Source organism: Momordica charantia (genome assembly GCF_013281855.1).
Source record: "Momordica charantia cultivar OHB3-1 chromosome 3 unlocalized genomic scaffold, Mcharantia_2.0 BLBB01000003.1, whole genome shotgun sequence".
Taxonomy (NCBI): Eukaryota; Viridiplantae; Streptophyta; class Magnoliopsida; order Cucurbitales; family Cucurbitaceae; genus Momordica; species Momordica charantia.
In genome coordinates this window covers 20,946,003-20,960,454 of record NW_028275161.1, presented here as the reverse complement: position 1 = coordinate 20,960,454, position 14,452 = coordinate 20,946,003, and the positions used below count along the sequence as shown (strand labels likewise).

The window sequence follows — 14,452 nt, the reverse complement described above, 5'->3', positions numbered from 1 at the left end:
AATTCTATGGCCTGACCTTTTAGGGGTTTTTATTTTTTTATTTTTTGGCTTAGAAACTGTGTTTTGTATTTTGAAATCTTCAAAGTACTTCCCTTTTCCTTTTCAGTGAAAAGATAGCAGGGAGGAAAAAGACCTCACTGGCTCTGATTCATTTCATTCATAGATCCTCTTAATCAAGAACAGAAGAAAGATCTCTCTGACTCGCATTTCGACAACAAAAATTTCCCCCCACACAAAAACAAGATCAGGATTAAGCCAATGTAAAAGTTTTTTTCTTCATCATCACGTCGTTTTCTGTTTTTTGTTCCCATCTGCCCCGCCCATTGCCTTTGTGGTCAAGATTTTGATACTAATATCATCAATTATCGAATGATTCTTCATATAAATAATATATATATTCTTCTAGGGGGAAACCCCAAAAGCAAGAAAAACAAAAACTTATATTATCTCTTGATCTAATTAATTATTGCAATTACTAATTACCAACAGTTGATTGGTTAGTGGCTTAAAAAAGTAGGTACACAATAAGTTATCAAAATAAATATGAATCAGAGTCGTATTAAATAATAAATATGGAGAGATTCTACTTCTTGTCCCAAACATACCAGTGAAATATGAAAAGAAATGGACCCAACAGAAATAAAAATAAATAAATAAAAATAAAAACCATTTTGAGTCAAACGATGATGGTGAAATTTCGAGGTGGTGTTGTGAAATAGTACAAGACATAGGCCAAACTGAGAGAAACAAGACCATACATGAATGTCGGCTATCTCACACACCAAATTCAATAAAATAAATAAATTATAAATTACGATAGAAAATAGAAAAAGGAAAAATAGATTGCGATAACTCCTCGGTATCTCCCATCCAAATTAGATGGCGACGATACTGTACCAAATAAATACACAAACAAAACCTACGTAGAAAATATATAACTTAATTCCCCAAAACCATAAAACAAAGAATATCTTCCATACACTTGAGAAAATTGGATTTTTCCTTTTTCTAATAAGATACCAAAATATTCACTATTAATTGTTATAGTTAATATTTATTTTATCATATAAGGGTGATGACTATCCATGAAATTCCAATTCTAACTTAATCCCATTTTTGGACGAGAGATTGGATATTCGTTTGAGTTTCTTGAGTTCTAAAATTATATCAATATATGAACATTCTATAATAAATCTTTGTTGGGTTTCTTCTCTTTTCAATGTAAGACGATCTTTAATACAATATCCATCCAATTGGAATGAGAGGAGGTTAAGTTAGATGGGTTTATGTGTATGTGTTGGGAGAAGGCAAGCATGGTCAGGGCAGTACCGAAAGGGCTTATATGAAAGGTCCTTTACATGATATATATAATAAACAACAGGAGGGTCCCTTGAAAGAGGAAATTGATGGGCTGGTGGGTTGCAAATAATTCTAATAACACAATTTCCAGCTATAATTTTTGTTTATTATTTCTTATATATAGACCTAGACTCAAGACTGCAACCCCTGCAGTGTATAAATAATCTAGTGTACTTTTTTCTAATTTGACATCCAATTATCCAACTTTCATTATTTAACAAAGAGAAATTGGAGGGCATTGGGATTTTAAATTTAGTTGGGGGTGCCATTTTTTTTACTATAAATATAGGAAAAAGGAGCAGTCAGATTCTTATATAATATATATTTGTAGAATAGGACATATGGAAGATCAACTTTTGGGGTCCAAAATTATCATGATGAGAACAATTCAACATGTGGGGCTGTGTGGAGAACAGGTGCAGAACAAGGAAACCCCATTTGATTATATCCATAAGATGTGAACTTCTTTTAAGGGAATAAACAGATTTTGCATATGCCCTTTGATTTTCTTTTGCCTAATTCCAATCTTGATCTTCATCCAATTCTATGGAATAAAATTCTAAACTAATAACCTAATTCTTAGGTTTTTGAGTTTATGAATAATTTCTTTAGAAAACTTGTTAGAACCGTGGTTTCTCTCGAAAGACCTTGTACTTAATGAAGATTTCTCTTTTTACTAATATACATCATGATGTTACTTTATCCAACTAATATGAGATTCTAGTTAATTGATTTTGAGATGTAAACTATGTTGATTGATTTAGTAGTAGAGTCCAAAAGCTCAAACGAACATCCGATCCAAAAAAAATAGGATTCGGCCAAGATCGGTGAGCCAAAAGAGTCACAATCTTGAGAGGGCATGTTAATGACCGCACATTAAAAAAAACATTTACAATGATTTATAATAGACATGATCAACTACTATTCTCATTGTTTATTTCGATAGAACACATATTACACTGTAACTATATCTTTTGAAGCTCACTCCTTCTAAGTCAGAGGCATTACTCTGAGACCATTTTGTTAGAGATAACAGAGACACTCCTCACAGTCAACGATGGACATAATATTCTTTACTTTGGACTCGGTGGCTTTGTATTTTCATAATTTCATCGGCACTAAGGAAGATGCATGTCTCTCTCACTTTATGTATCCATGATTTACCATTTTATCTGGCCAAGATGAAATTTTCATTTTGTAACTTTTTAAAGAATTAGGAAGCAAAATTATGTGGTTTTTTTTTTAAAAAAAAATAAAAATTCTAGGGTTATTGCTTGCCAGAGCTAGTTCAATTATCCAAGACTAAAGTCCACGTCTACACTGTTATGGTATAGGGATCTACCTGCCATGCCTGCTGTGAAATAAAGCCAAAGTCTCGATGATCATTTTACCGAATAAGCTTCTTCAAAACCTGATTAATTACTTGATAATTAATAAAACATTTCATTCGCCGTCTGCAATTAATGCCAATAATTGAATTTGTTTTTATCTCTTACGTCAAGCTGTATATTTCTCATAATGTCATTGTATTAATTCGTGGCTCTGTTGTAATTTTAAATTCTTTTCGAAAAATCAATTTTACTTTAGAGTCTAATTTCCAATTCTTTACTTACCGGTTCATAACGTAGAGGATGTTGTTAGGTAATTTTTCTTTTCCTTTTTTTCCTACAAATATTTTCCTACTTAAAATTCTATTTTGTGATCTTTTGTGTAACAAATTTAAGTAGAAATTATGGTCTTTTTGATAGTGTGAGAGATGGGATTTTATGAGATCAAATTAGAAACTACTTTAATCTCACCAATTCTCTCGTGGGAAACATGCACAAGGTCAGAATAGACTTGAAATTGATAGAGAAACATCATGGGAAAATGGGATTCTAAAAATTTATATCTTCATTTTCCTTTTACTTTTCCTTTTATTTGTTTATTTATAATTTATAAAAAGGAAAACCATGGTTAGGTTGCCAACCATGGAAGATGATATCTTTACCTGCTTTGTTTCATAAAGTTTTCATTTTTTTTTTATGTTTTTAAAAAACCATATTTATTCACTAACATTTTTCTTTAGTGTCCATGTTATTTATTTATTCATTATTTTACCAACAATAACTGCCTCCAAATCTGTTGCACTGGGTACATATAAATTTTGTTCAAGAAGATGAATTAATATATAATGTGTATCTGGACAGGATGACCCTCTTAGGATTTCTTCACATGGAATCTTGGAAAAAAGAGAGATTTGGTTGGCAACAGAGCAAATCAAATAAAGAACAAATGGTGGAAAAAATAGTGACAAATAGACAATAAAAAAAAATTTAAAAAGAAACATACCCCTTTTCCCATTTCATGGAAAATTATTCCTTTTTGTCTATGTCACCCCCAAAAGTTTCATAAAAACTTTAGTAAAAAGTATCACTCAGTTAATTCTGACACCCATTCTCCTAAACTTTCCATTCATAATATATAAACTATGACACTTTAAACTATCATATTCAAACTAAAGGTTACATATTATTTATAATTGATTGTGTAAACTTGAAAAGATAAAAAAAACAGGGAAAGGAAATAAAGGAAATTTATAAAGAAAACATGATTTTGATTGAATGAGTGATTAATATATTTTGGCATTTTGTATGAGCACAAAACAGTAGAAGTTTGACAACATCGGCAACTCGCCAGACAAAACCCTACACGATGCTCTGTTCACATAACTGCATGTTTAATAAAAATTAAAACCCCATCTTATGCATCAGTAACCTCCAAAATATGATGTAAAACAAACCAACTTCAAGATTCCTCCAATATTTCCCTCTTTAATTATGATATTGACGTTATTGTTAATCGATCATAATTTATTCAGATTAATTAATGGAGCCGAAAGGTGTGTTTTTTACATTGTAATTTGAGTTTATATGGTGTTTGATAGAAGCAGGGGAAAAAATTGCATATATTAACAGATGAATGAAAATTACATACACAAAATGAAAATGATATAGGCTAATCAATGAGTTTTTATACGATCTTTTACCTAACTAACCCTCTAATAATACATTAAAAATGAAATAAATTTATTTTTTCTAAAGAGAGAAGAAAAAAAATCAGTACAGATTCTCCAAACTTGAGCAGCCACAGTCCACAGAGCTCTGATGACTAAAATGGGAGGGAACAATTAATGTCTTGTAAAGATCAGATCCTCTGTGTCCATTGTCCGTTGATTTTTGCTATTTTCCCTTTATTCATTGTTCTCTGTCCACTTTCACTCCATCGAATCGCCTCCATTTTTTTTTTTCCTTTTTTTTTTTTATGAGGTGGAGGGATGGAGAGAATTTAATTTCAAATTCTTAGTAATTCTTTAATGGAAGTAACATAAATTGTCGCCAATCCCTGAGGAAATAAGAAGCTTTCGTTTCTGGTCTTCGACATCCCATGATGAAACTTTAACGTTATCCTGAAAAGGAAGTTTTATTTTTTTGTTATTTAATGTCCTAAAAAAAACCAATAAATATATAATGATATGGGAACATAATTTTACCTGAGACTGAGAGTAGGCGTTTGGGCTCATCCCTTGATGAAGAAGAAACAAATTAGCTGAATGGTCCATCAGGGGATAGCTACTCGCGGCGGAGATTGCCGGAGATGGGGTTGTCGGAGTGGTGGTGTCGATCAACGCCGGCGGTGGGACGACGCTGCATTGAGCCATGGCCGGCAACTGTGGAGTTATACTACTTAACGACGTCTGTTTAAATGTCAAATATATTAGACAAAGTTCCGAGAAATTAATTTAATTAAGCTGTTTTTCTTTTAAGGGTAATTTTTAATTAATTACCTCTGGCTGGATCATGAGGCCATCCAAGTCCATTCTGAAGTCGAAGAAAATGGGGTTCAAAGAAGCGAGTTTCATGGAGAGAAACTGAAACCAAAGTAGAGAAATTAATTAATTTGTAATTAATAACAAAGTTGTAACTAAAAAAAGAATTTGAAATGAAAAAAATGGTGTACCTCGACTTGATTTTGTAGGGACTGCACATAATTGATAATTTCATCCAACATGAGGGCCTTCCCTGTTACCTATTCACCACCAAAACCCACATGGGCAATGTCAGAAAATAAGACCCATTTAATTTAATTTAATTTAATTTCCATGGAGAATTAAGAATGAAATTGGAAATGGAACTATTTGTTACCTTGTCGCAACCCGGAACAAGTCGTTGCAATGTCTTCATCCTTTCACTAATCTTCTCTCGTCTCACCTGAAATGACACGACATGTCGTTTTTAGCGTGTGGGGTTTGTTTTAAGTTAATTATTAATCCTTATAATTTTTATGTCCTTGAAATTATTTTAATTAATTACTAGAACTTACCCTCTCTGCAAGACTGTGGCTGTCCGTGGCCTGGCCCCTACGGGCTCTGACATGAATGTAACCTTCCTCTGAAATTTTCTTGTCCTCTTTCTTCCCAGTTTTGGGCTTTTGATCTCCTTCTTTCCTTTCATCTTCCCCCTTAGCCATCTTCTGCTTCTTCCCCGTGCTCTCCGTGGCGCCCTAAAAAGACCCAAAACACACTAATTATATTAGACACAAATTATCTCAGAGAAATTACATAAATTAAAAAAATATATTTCAACTTCGGTGATCACCTTGGATTGAGTGGAGCTGGCGGAGGAATTATTATTGCGGCTCTTCCTCTTCTTACTGCAAGGGGAAGTGACAGTGACAGTGACGGCCTTGAGCTGCGGCGGCTCGGCGCTGTCGGATTTCTCGACGAGAGTGGAAGATTCGGGGCTCTGTTTGGAGAGGTCGGGCGAGAAATGGTGGATGGGTGGTTCTTGGGGGAAGAATTGAGAGAAGCAATTGGCGTTGAAATTTGGGTCATCCAAAAAGGCAGCCATTTTTAGGGGATTGGTGGGCATGAATACGGAGTCAAGGAGAAACGGTTGGTATTGATATGAAAAGGCTGCCATATATTTCTCTGTGTTTGGAGCAGTGGAAGAGTAATGATGGAGGTGTGGAAAAAAGTGAGTGGGCAGTGCAAGAAATGCTCAGAGGGTGAGGGGTTATATAAAGAGAAGGAGAGAGAAGATGGTGAAATCTTTAGAAACGCATTCCCATGCAAGATTTCAGTGTATAATTGACTGGTCTTGGGTTGGGTTGGGTAAGGTCTGATCTGAGCCTGTTTCTGTGTGGTGGACTTGTTTTCCAAAGAGTAAAAAGGGAGAATATATTCAATTCAATTCATATATTTATTTAATAAATTAAATATAAATAAATAAATAAAAAGAAGAAGAAGCAGAAGATGATCATTAAATCCACTATATATCCAGACGACGTAATTGCTTTCTTTTCATTTCATCTGGATCCGTCAGGCAATTTTCGTTATAGGACGAAAGCTGGTGACAACTATTTCTCAGAAGAAAACATTAAACTCCCGCGTGTCGACTCCTTGTTTATTAATTAATTATATTGTTTTAAACATCTACATTTATGTTTTGTCATATCATATCAGCTTTATTTGACCTAAAAAGTATAAACAGTAATTTTTTCCCCACTTCATCAGTTGATATGGTAAACAAGGTAAAAATTAAAGTTGTCTTATTTGGGTAATGAAGTTCTTCATTGGATAAGAGTAAGACCACGATTTAAAGTCTTTTCTTAATTTTTAACCTATGATTAGACACAAATATACGTGACGTCGTATAAACTAAAGTTGAGAGAAAAAAAAAATGGAGAGAGAGAGGGAGAGAGTGGGAGTGGGTGGGGCAAGCAGCCGGTTGTTGATAGCACCGAAGAGAAAGCGTCTCTGTCAAACTGTCCATACAAACAAGTGCATTAATTAAGAAGTACCCGTTGCCCGTTACCCATTGGATAAACTTGTAAATACCAACACCTATCACTCTTTCACACCTTTTTTTTTCCTTGTTACTTCGATTATAAAATTCCAGATTATTTCTTTTCTAGTCCTTCAACTTTCATTATATTTATGTTAGCCCTTATCTCTATTTAGAGTTTTTATATTTTAGTACTCAAATCTTAGTACACTACAAATTGGATCCTAATGTACTATTAGTTTATGAAAATAGATAAAGTGATTTTGCATATTTATATTAATGTAAGCATCTATCGAAGCAAGTTTGGGATGGAGATTTGATATAACGACCTTTCAATTAGATATGTGTGTGCGCCTCAACTAATTGAATTTTGAATAGATTGACATATCATTAGAGACATCTTGATATATATGACACGGTTTTTGACTTGTCGAACTATATTTGTAATTAGGTCAAAATTTTTCTAATTGATATCTTGCATTAAACGAAATTGGTTTCAAACTAATTCTAAATTTAAGGTAAAGCTAATTTTTGGAGAGAGAATTTTGCAAGTGGATTATATCTTAGTTACATGATTTCGTTGGTGGGATTCTTTATCGGAGAAATATTTATCAAAATAGAAAATTTATCACAGGTGTTTTAGAGATGCTATTTTATCTCAATAATCACAACCTTCTTGTTTTATAAGTATATTTTTACTCTTAATTGTAATAAGTTTTTCACGCCAACTATTATTCAACTACTCAGATATTAATAACATCATATAATATTAACATGCATGAAATTCCATCTCAAAACCAATTGGCTATGAAAGGAGTAGCTCATGTCTATAATAGACCTATGTAATATAAGGTCCCTTCTTTTATCAATCTGGAATCCTTAGATACCAGATGAATGATGAATAAACCGTCCCTCAATTCAACAGTTTAAGTTGATGGGTTGTGTAAATTTAATTCATTTACATGGATTCTCAACCCAAAAGCTTAAGCTTAAGCATTTAAACCCATGCATTATTATTTTTTTCCAGAGAATTAAATTTATCCAATCCATCAGCTTAACCTTTCAAATTAAGTATAATTTATTATCCATTTAACTAAATTCACCCACACCCTTTATTTATCAGAAAAATGTAACATTTTGTTTTAAACTCTCTCTCTTGTAACAACATAGTTTGAAAGAAAGTTATTTTATTTAATGATGGGATATAAAAAGAATATACTCAAATTTATTTGTATAATCCATTACTTTTAAAGAAAATAGCAGTGGACAGAAAAACCTTTTATATATTTTAAAACATGTCACCGATTTATTTTTTGAGATTTTTAAATATAGAACAAATTTTTAAAATAGGACTAGCAATTTTGCTAATCTATGGTCTAAAACTAATACTCGCGAAATCTACTTTTTGTATCATTATATACTAATTCGTAGGCGGCTGGCAGATATAGAAGAGAAATTAATAGTTAATTACAAAGATAAAGCAAACAAGATTTCTATGTGCAAATATAGCCGACAAAAATGGAGGTCCAATCCAAATGAGAAAAAAGTTCGATTATATATTCGTTTATAACTAATATCAAGTATGACTAATATTCCTAAAATTGATAATATTCCTGAAATTAATAAATATATTATTGATATATTGATATATAGATAAGAATATGCAATGATTTAAATCAAAACTCCAATAATGCCATAATAAAAATTTTCAGTGATATATTTAATATATAGTATATAATTTATATAGGTAGTTTGATGGATAAACCTCAAATTAAATATGTCAACGATATACTTCAAATTAATTGTATTAGTTATATAACTGATATACTTAAAATAAAGTATATCACTATTATATTTGATACATCAATAAGAAAAATCTAATGGTACATAAACCAAAATCTCCAGTTTGAAGAAAATTTATCAGGGATATACATAATATAAACAATATCATTCATATATTCAATGTGACTGATATACTTCATATTAGAATGATACATAATATAAAATATATCAGTAACGATAACAAAATTCGAAAAATAGTGAAAAACGACAAAATTTTTGCCATATTTGTGAACAAAAAAATTGTTATTATATTTACAAATATGACAAATATATTTACTACCCATTAAAAATTATACCATAACTTTTGTTACCAATAACTTTTGTTAGGGGTGAAAGAAAACAAGTCAAGAGAATGACGCAAAGTAATCAAACCCCCATGGGCTAGTCTCGAAGGAGTCGCCCACAAATTTAGAGGCTAAAGCCTAAAAGGATGGATAATATAACCCAAGGACCAAGATCATAGACAACATGTTGGAGGCCAACCTGCCAAGGAGCCGTGGACCAACCAGCTCACAGGTGCGGCTTGATCGGTCACTTGGTCGACCAGTCGAAGCCAACCCGCTTAAGGTCGACTAGCCCATGGGCCGGTTGACCCACGATAAGCCAATCAAGTGAAAGTTCAATTCTAGGTTTTCTACCCTGCAAATAAAGGGTAAATACTCACAATTTTTTTTAATACCACATGTGGGGATGAAGGATCATACTCACAACTCTGTAGTTTGAGATATATGTCAAATACCGCTGAGCTATGCTCGCTTAGCGGTAAATACTCACAATTAAAGTATGCAACAAAATCTACTTTTTGTTAGATTTCACATAAGCCATTTTTAACTTTGCATCAGAATGTCACGCACTGATGTGTAATCTTTTTGTTTTGCAGATTTCATCAAAGACGTTTTATTTGAAAAGAGTGGTGTAAATTTGTTAATTCATATAAAAACCAAATTTATCCATTAACAACTTTTATTATTTATAGACTCATAAATAAAACTACAATTGAAAGTGCACGTTATATAAGTATACACTTCTAAATCTCATGCTTGGTAAATTCAAACTAATTAAAATTGTGTGACAAAAAATCAAACAAAAAACTTTATAAATCGTTGAAATTCGCCTCATGAATCACAACTCCACTAGTGATATTAAACGAGACGTGTATATAATAAGAGCAATTAATACATAATAGAGACTACTGAATCATAGATTATTAGGAATGGACGAAGTTTTTGGAATAAATAAAATATATAAACGAAGATAACCTTGAAATATCGGAATGCAGGAAATGGATGTCACGTCTGAGTCCAGGTTTTTGAGACAGACTATTGCGTCATTTTCCATCAGAGGAAAAAGGAGAAAAACGTAAAGAAACGAATTACAGGTCAAAATGTGAAGCTCTAATAAGGGGCTTTGTCGGCAGCTTTGTTGGACTGTCAGGCTACCTTCTAAGCTCGGCCCAATTGTACTCTCTACACAAAACTGAATTACGGAACTCATAACAATCAATGTTACTTCCTACTTCACGTAGGCCTAACATGCATCCTTTCAATATTCAACATTGAGCTCCTTTACTTTTATTGGATACAATAAATATGGGGAAGATCGAAACTCCAACCTCTAGAAAAGAAGCAAGATGTCAGTTATAATCATATGGACAGTTGAACTCTCTTCATTTTAGAGCCGCTTGTAATATAGCAAAAATTAATAATTATTGAAGGACGTCTAACCTAAATAAAACAAATGGAAAAAGTCGGTTATACTCCTCTCAATAATATGCTTGATATCTAGTACACGCATGCACGCACATCAGTGATATGACTAAAATGAAGTATAAGAAGTATACACTTGATATATCAATAAAAAAAACTTACAATATTATTTAAACTAAAATTTTCAACCCAACAAAATATTTACCAATGATATACATAATATGAATGAATTATATCATATTTAGTGTGATTAATATACTTGATATTAGCTGTATATTAGTTATATCGGTGATATCAAGTATATTAGTTATATCATTGGTATACCTAATATCAAGTACATCGGCAATGACATACTCTGTATAAAAAATTTGATATATTTGCAGGTTTGACAAATATTTTTACTATCCATTAAAAATACCCTTAATTAATTTTAATGAAAAATATGGATTATTAGTGATTGTTGTTGTTATTGACATACTCGTATTGTTGATATTTATTATAATATTTAACATCTTGCCAACACATATGCACGATGCATCAGGGAAAAGTGCATTTATTTCGTAAACCTATGTCAAACTTTTCAACTTATGAAAATGTGTCAGTATATATATATATATAAATATATATTTGAAGGATGTTAATGAAATGAAAATTTTACTTCAAGGAAGTACAAAAGAAATGAAATATTAGTTGCTTGTGTTGTTAGACATTTATTAGCTACTAACTCTTCATTATTCTAAAATAATATATATATATATATATATATATATATATATATATATATTTATTTAAGTCTAATTTAATTGATTAAGACATATATCTAATAAAAAGAGATACGTTCGAATCTCCATTCTTGTTGTTTTGGAAAAGATTCTATATATAAAAAAATTCAAAGTCTATTAAGAAAGATAGGTATAATTATATCTTGGGTTCAGAATATTTAATAGCCAGTCATCAATTGGAAGCGGGCAAGATGGTGATGAATTGCGATTGGTCCAAACCTTCGACCAGCGACTTATTGCGACCCGCCCAGAATGGTCATACATACTAAGATCTTATTCACACAGCGAAGAAAGGCCAAATGGAAGGGGGCTCACTGCTTTCCCTAATATCCTCCCTTTACCACATAATGGGGGTTTACAGGGGATTCAGAGTGGAGCCGGTCGAGGGAACAAAGGACTGAGAGTCCATTGCCTTGAATTGAGAGGAGAGGAACGAAAGAAAAGGGTTTCCTAAATATCAAACTTGCAATTGAGTGAGTTTTTTAATATTTTTTCAACTGTGCAACTAAAACTTAATATGGGGACTCTCTGGTTTTTACTACAGATCACCATATATAATCTTAGGTTAAAAATTGTTAAAATGATTAATTTTACAACTTCATATAATTCTCCAGTACTAGTGAATTGGTTTCTACTGATCAAGGAGCCACATTTCTCATGATAAGTCTATTGACCAATATATAATTAAGACAAGCCATTAATAGTCTAAAAAAAACGGTATATATAATTGCTCTCTAAATTAATGTTGTATATACCCAAAAAACAATTAAAATCACTGAAGATATATATAGATTGCTTATAAAAGTTTGATATATAGATGCGCCAAACATGCTCTAGAAAGTCATAGATCAGATCCTCATTCTGATACACATGTCTCAAAATAATACAAGTGTCATATATGATTCAAAATCACTAATTAAACAGAGAAATTTCAGTTTTTTTTTTTTTTTATAAATTATTTCCTCTCTTTAATTAATTTCTTTCTCAGTATTATTTCTTCACGTTTCTTAGTTGCCAAACAAAAACATCCCGAGATCAGATCTCACATCTAATCCAGCGTCTCTCCAATCGTCTCACGTTTGTTGCATTTGTTTATGAACTTTTTGGCGTTGGCCCCATATATTCAAATTAAAGCCAAGGCCGGCCACGGCTTGCAACGCGGATGAATTCAATGGCTTTGGGACGTTGCATGGGAAATTAAAAAAATATGTATAAAATTATGGAAGACGACAAAGAAAGATGAACTTATTGAGATTTGCACGTAGGTGTTGTAATGTGGCCATCAAAATGTGCGAGCAATAACTAAATAAAAATAAAATCATCTTCTTATCTCTTTGGTTCATTCATATCAACCTGGAGATTATGTTGCAGTGGCTGTGCCGACTCGACTGATCAGACTCCAGTCTCCAGGGTCTTTTATTTACTTCTCGCGTACGGCCCAGATAAATGAAGCTTTTCTTTCATTCAGTTGGCAGGTTGGAGTTTAATGACGAAAGATTTTAATCTCTTATTTGGGTTTAATTAATTACAACTAATGGAAAAAACACCTACTTCACATTAAAGAAAAGAAATTGAAAAATATATCCATCTCTTATACCACTCACACAACTATAACTATGGTTAGTATACCAGAGTATTTTATTTGGAGCGCATCCGGTTTGGTTCCCTTGGGGGTGGAATATTTTACGGTAATCTAATTCGAAAGATTATCTCCAATAATATTTTTAAACTTCTTTTATAAAGGTCGAGATTCTAGTAGCTAGGTTTTTTAAATAAGTGTCCATAATTTTATGTACAGTGAATATTTGATTTACAAAACACACTTTGAGATAAAAATTAAAAAAATTAAAAAAAAGTTAGAGATGTAACCTCCTAGCTCTTTAGATGTTGTAAGATGCCTTAACAATTTAATTAAAATCTTTATATTCTAAAATTTTTAATTTAGATCTGGTTTGATAACGATAAACTTTTAAGAAACAAAAATTATATATGTTTTATAACTGTTTTTTTTTGTTGTTGTTTCTACAATAACAGAAAATCAAACATATTTGATAATTATTTTTTATATTTTATTTTTAAAATATTAGAAAGTTGAAAAGATATATTAGAGAGAGAATTTTATGTAAATTAAATATGACAATGGTGTAAGGGGGAGTCTGGATGCCCTTTCCCATCTTGCATAAATTTTTAGTCCTAAGTTGTAGGATTTATGGAATTGGGTCTAGAAACATGGAAAGATTACTGGTTTAGTAAATAATTTTTAAATATTTTTATAATTTAAAAAATAAAAGAGTAACAAATATATATAATTTCTATTGAAAAATGGTTTTTACTATTATAATAATTAGTTTAAAAAATATTTGATACTTAATTTTTAATTTAGTAAAACAATTAATAAAATATATATTAATTACTTAAAAATGGAATGAGACAAGGTAAAGACATGATGAAAAGTTCATTCCCTATTCTCGGAGCGGAGATCGAACCCTAAAGTAACTTTTGTCGTGCCTGATTAGAGACATGAAAAATAAAAATTTAGAGAGAAAAAAAAAGAAACCGTTTAAAAGAAAGATTTTAGAGAGGAACAAAATAATTCAGAGAAAGAAAATTGAGTGATAAAAAAGTTAAAGACAAAAATATAAAATTTTAGAGAGTCTAAAGTTGAGAGAAAAAGACAGACTATAAAAAGAAAAATATATATATATTGGTTAGAGAAAATAAGTAAAAATTATAGTAAAAGAAAATTAAACGAACAAAAAATTAGATACAAAAAAGTTGAAAATATATTTAAAGACAAAATTTGAAAGAGATAAAAGTTCGAGAAAATAACATATTTTTAGAGAAAGAAAAATGAGAGTGATATGTTAAACCAAAAAAAAAAAATACATAGAGATAAAAATGTTAGAGGGAGACGTAATAATAAATATTCCATAAATTA

At 31.3% G+C, this 14,452-nt stretch overlaps 1 protein-coding gene and 1 long non-coding RNA gene across 2 annotated transcripts; both read right to left on the bottom strand.

Moving 5' to 3' along the window:
* Positions 1-4,292: 4,292 nt before the first annotated feature.
* On the bottom strand, positions 4,293-6,526 carry LOC111008894 (basic helix-loop-helix (bHLH) DNA-binding superfamily protein). The gene is made up of 7 exons (XM_022281762.2): positions 5,997-6,526; positions 5,722-5,901; positions 5,544-5,609; positions 5,359-5,427; positions 5,186-5,269; positions 4,892-5,095; positions 4,293-4,807 (listed from the first exon to the last, which is right to left on the bottom strand). Exons 1-7 carry the CDS (start codon positions 6,318-6,320, stop codon positions 4,712-4,714), a joined length of 1,023 nt encoding a protein of 340 aa, XP_022137454.1. The 5' UTR covers positions 6,321-6,526; the 3' UTR covers positions 4,293-4,711.
* Positions 6,527-9,221: 2,695 nt separating this feature from the next.
* Positions 9,222-10,448, bottom strand: LOC148212563 (uncharacterized). Its single transcript, XR_015789970.1, has 2 exons — positions 10,286-10,448; positions 9,222-9,665 (listed from the first exon to the last, which is right to left on the bottom strand). It is a non-coding gene; the product is annotated as an uncharacterized LOC148212563 (long non-coding RNA).
* Between the last annotated feature and the right edge of the window lie 4,004 nt (positions 10,449-14,452).

Excerpts from the sequence above, each read along its gene's own strand:
- LOC111008894 (XM_022281762.2), bottom strand. The coding sequence starts at position 6,320 with ATGGCAGCCTTTTCATATCAATACCAACCGTTTCTCCTTGACTCCGTA. Across the intron at positions 5,902-5,996 it reads CCAGCTCCACTCAATCCAAG|GGCGCCACGGAGAGCACGGG; the intron begins GTGATCACCGAA and ends GGGTCTTTTTAG. Across the intron at positions 5,428-5,543 it reads TTGTTCCGGGTTGCGACAAG|GTAACAGGGAAGGCCCTCAT; the intron begins GTAACAAATAGT and ends GGTGGTGAATAG.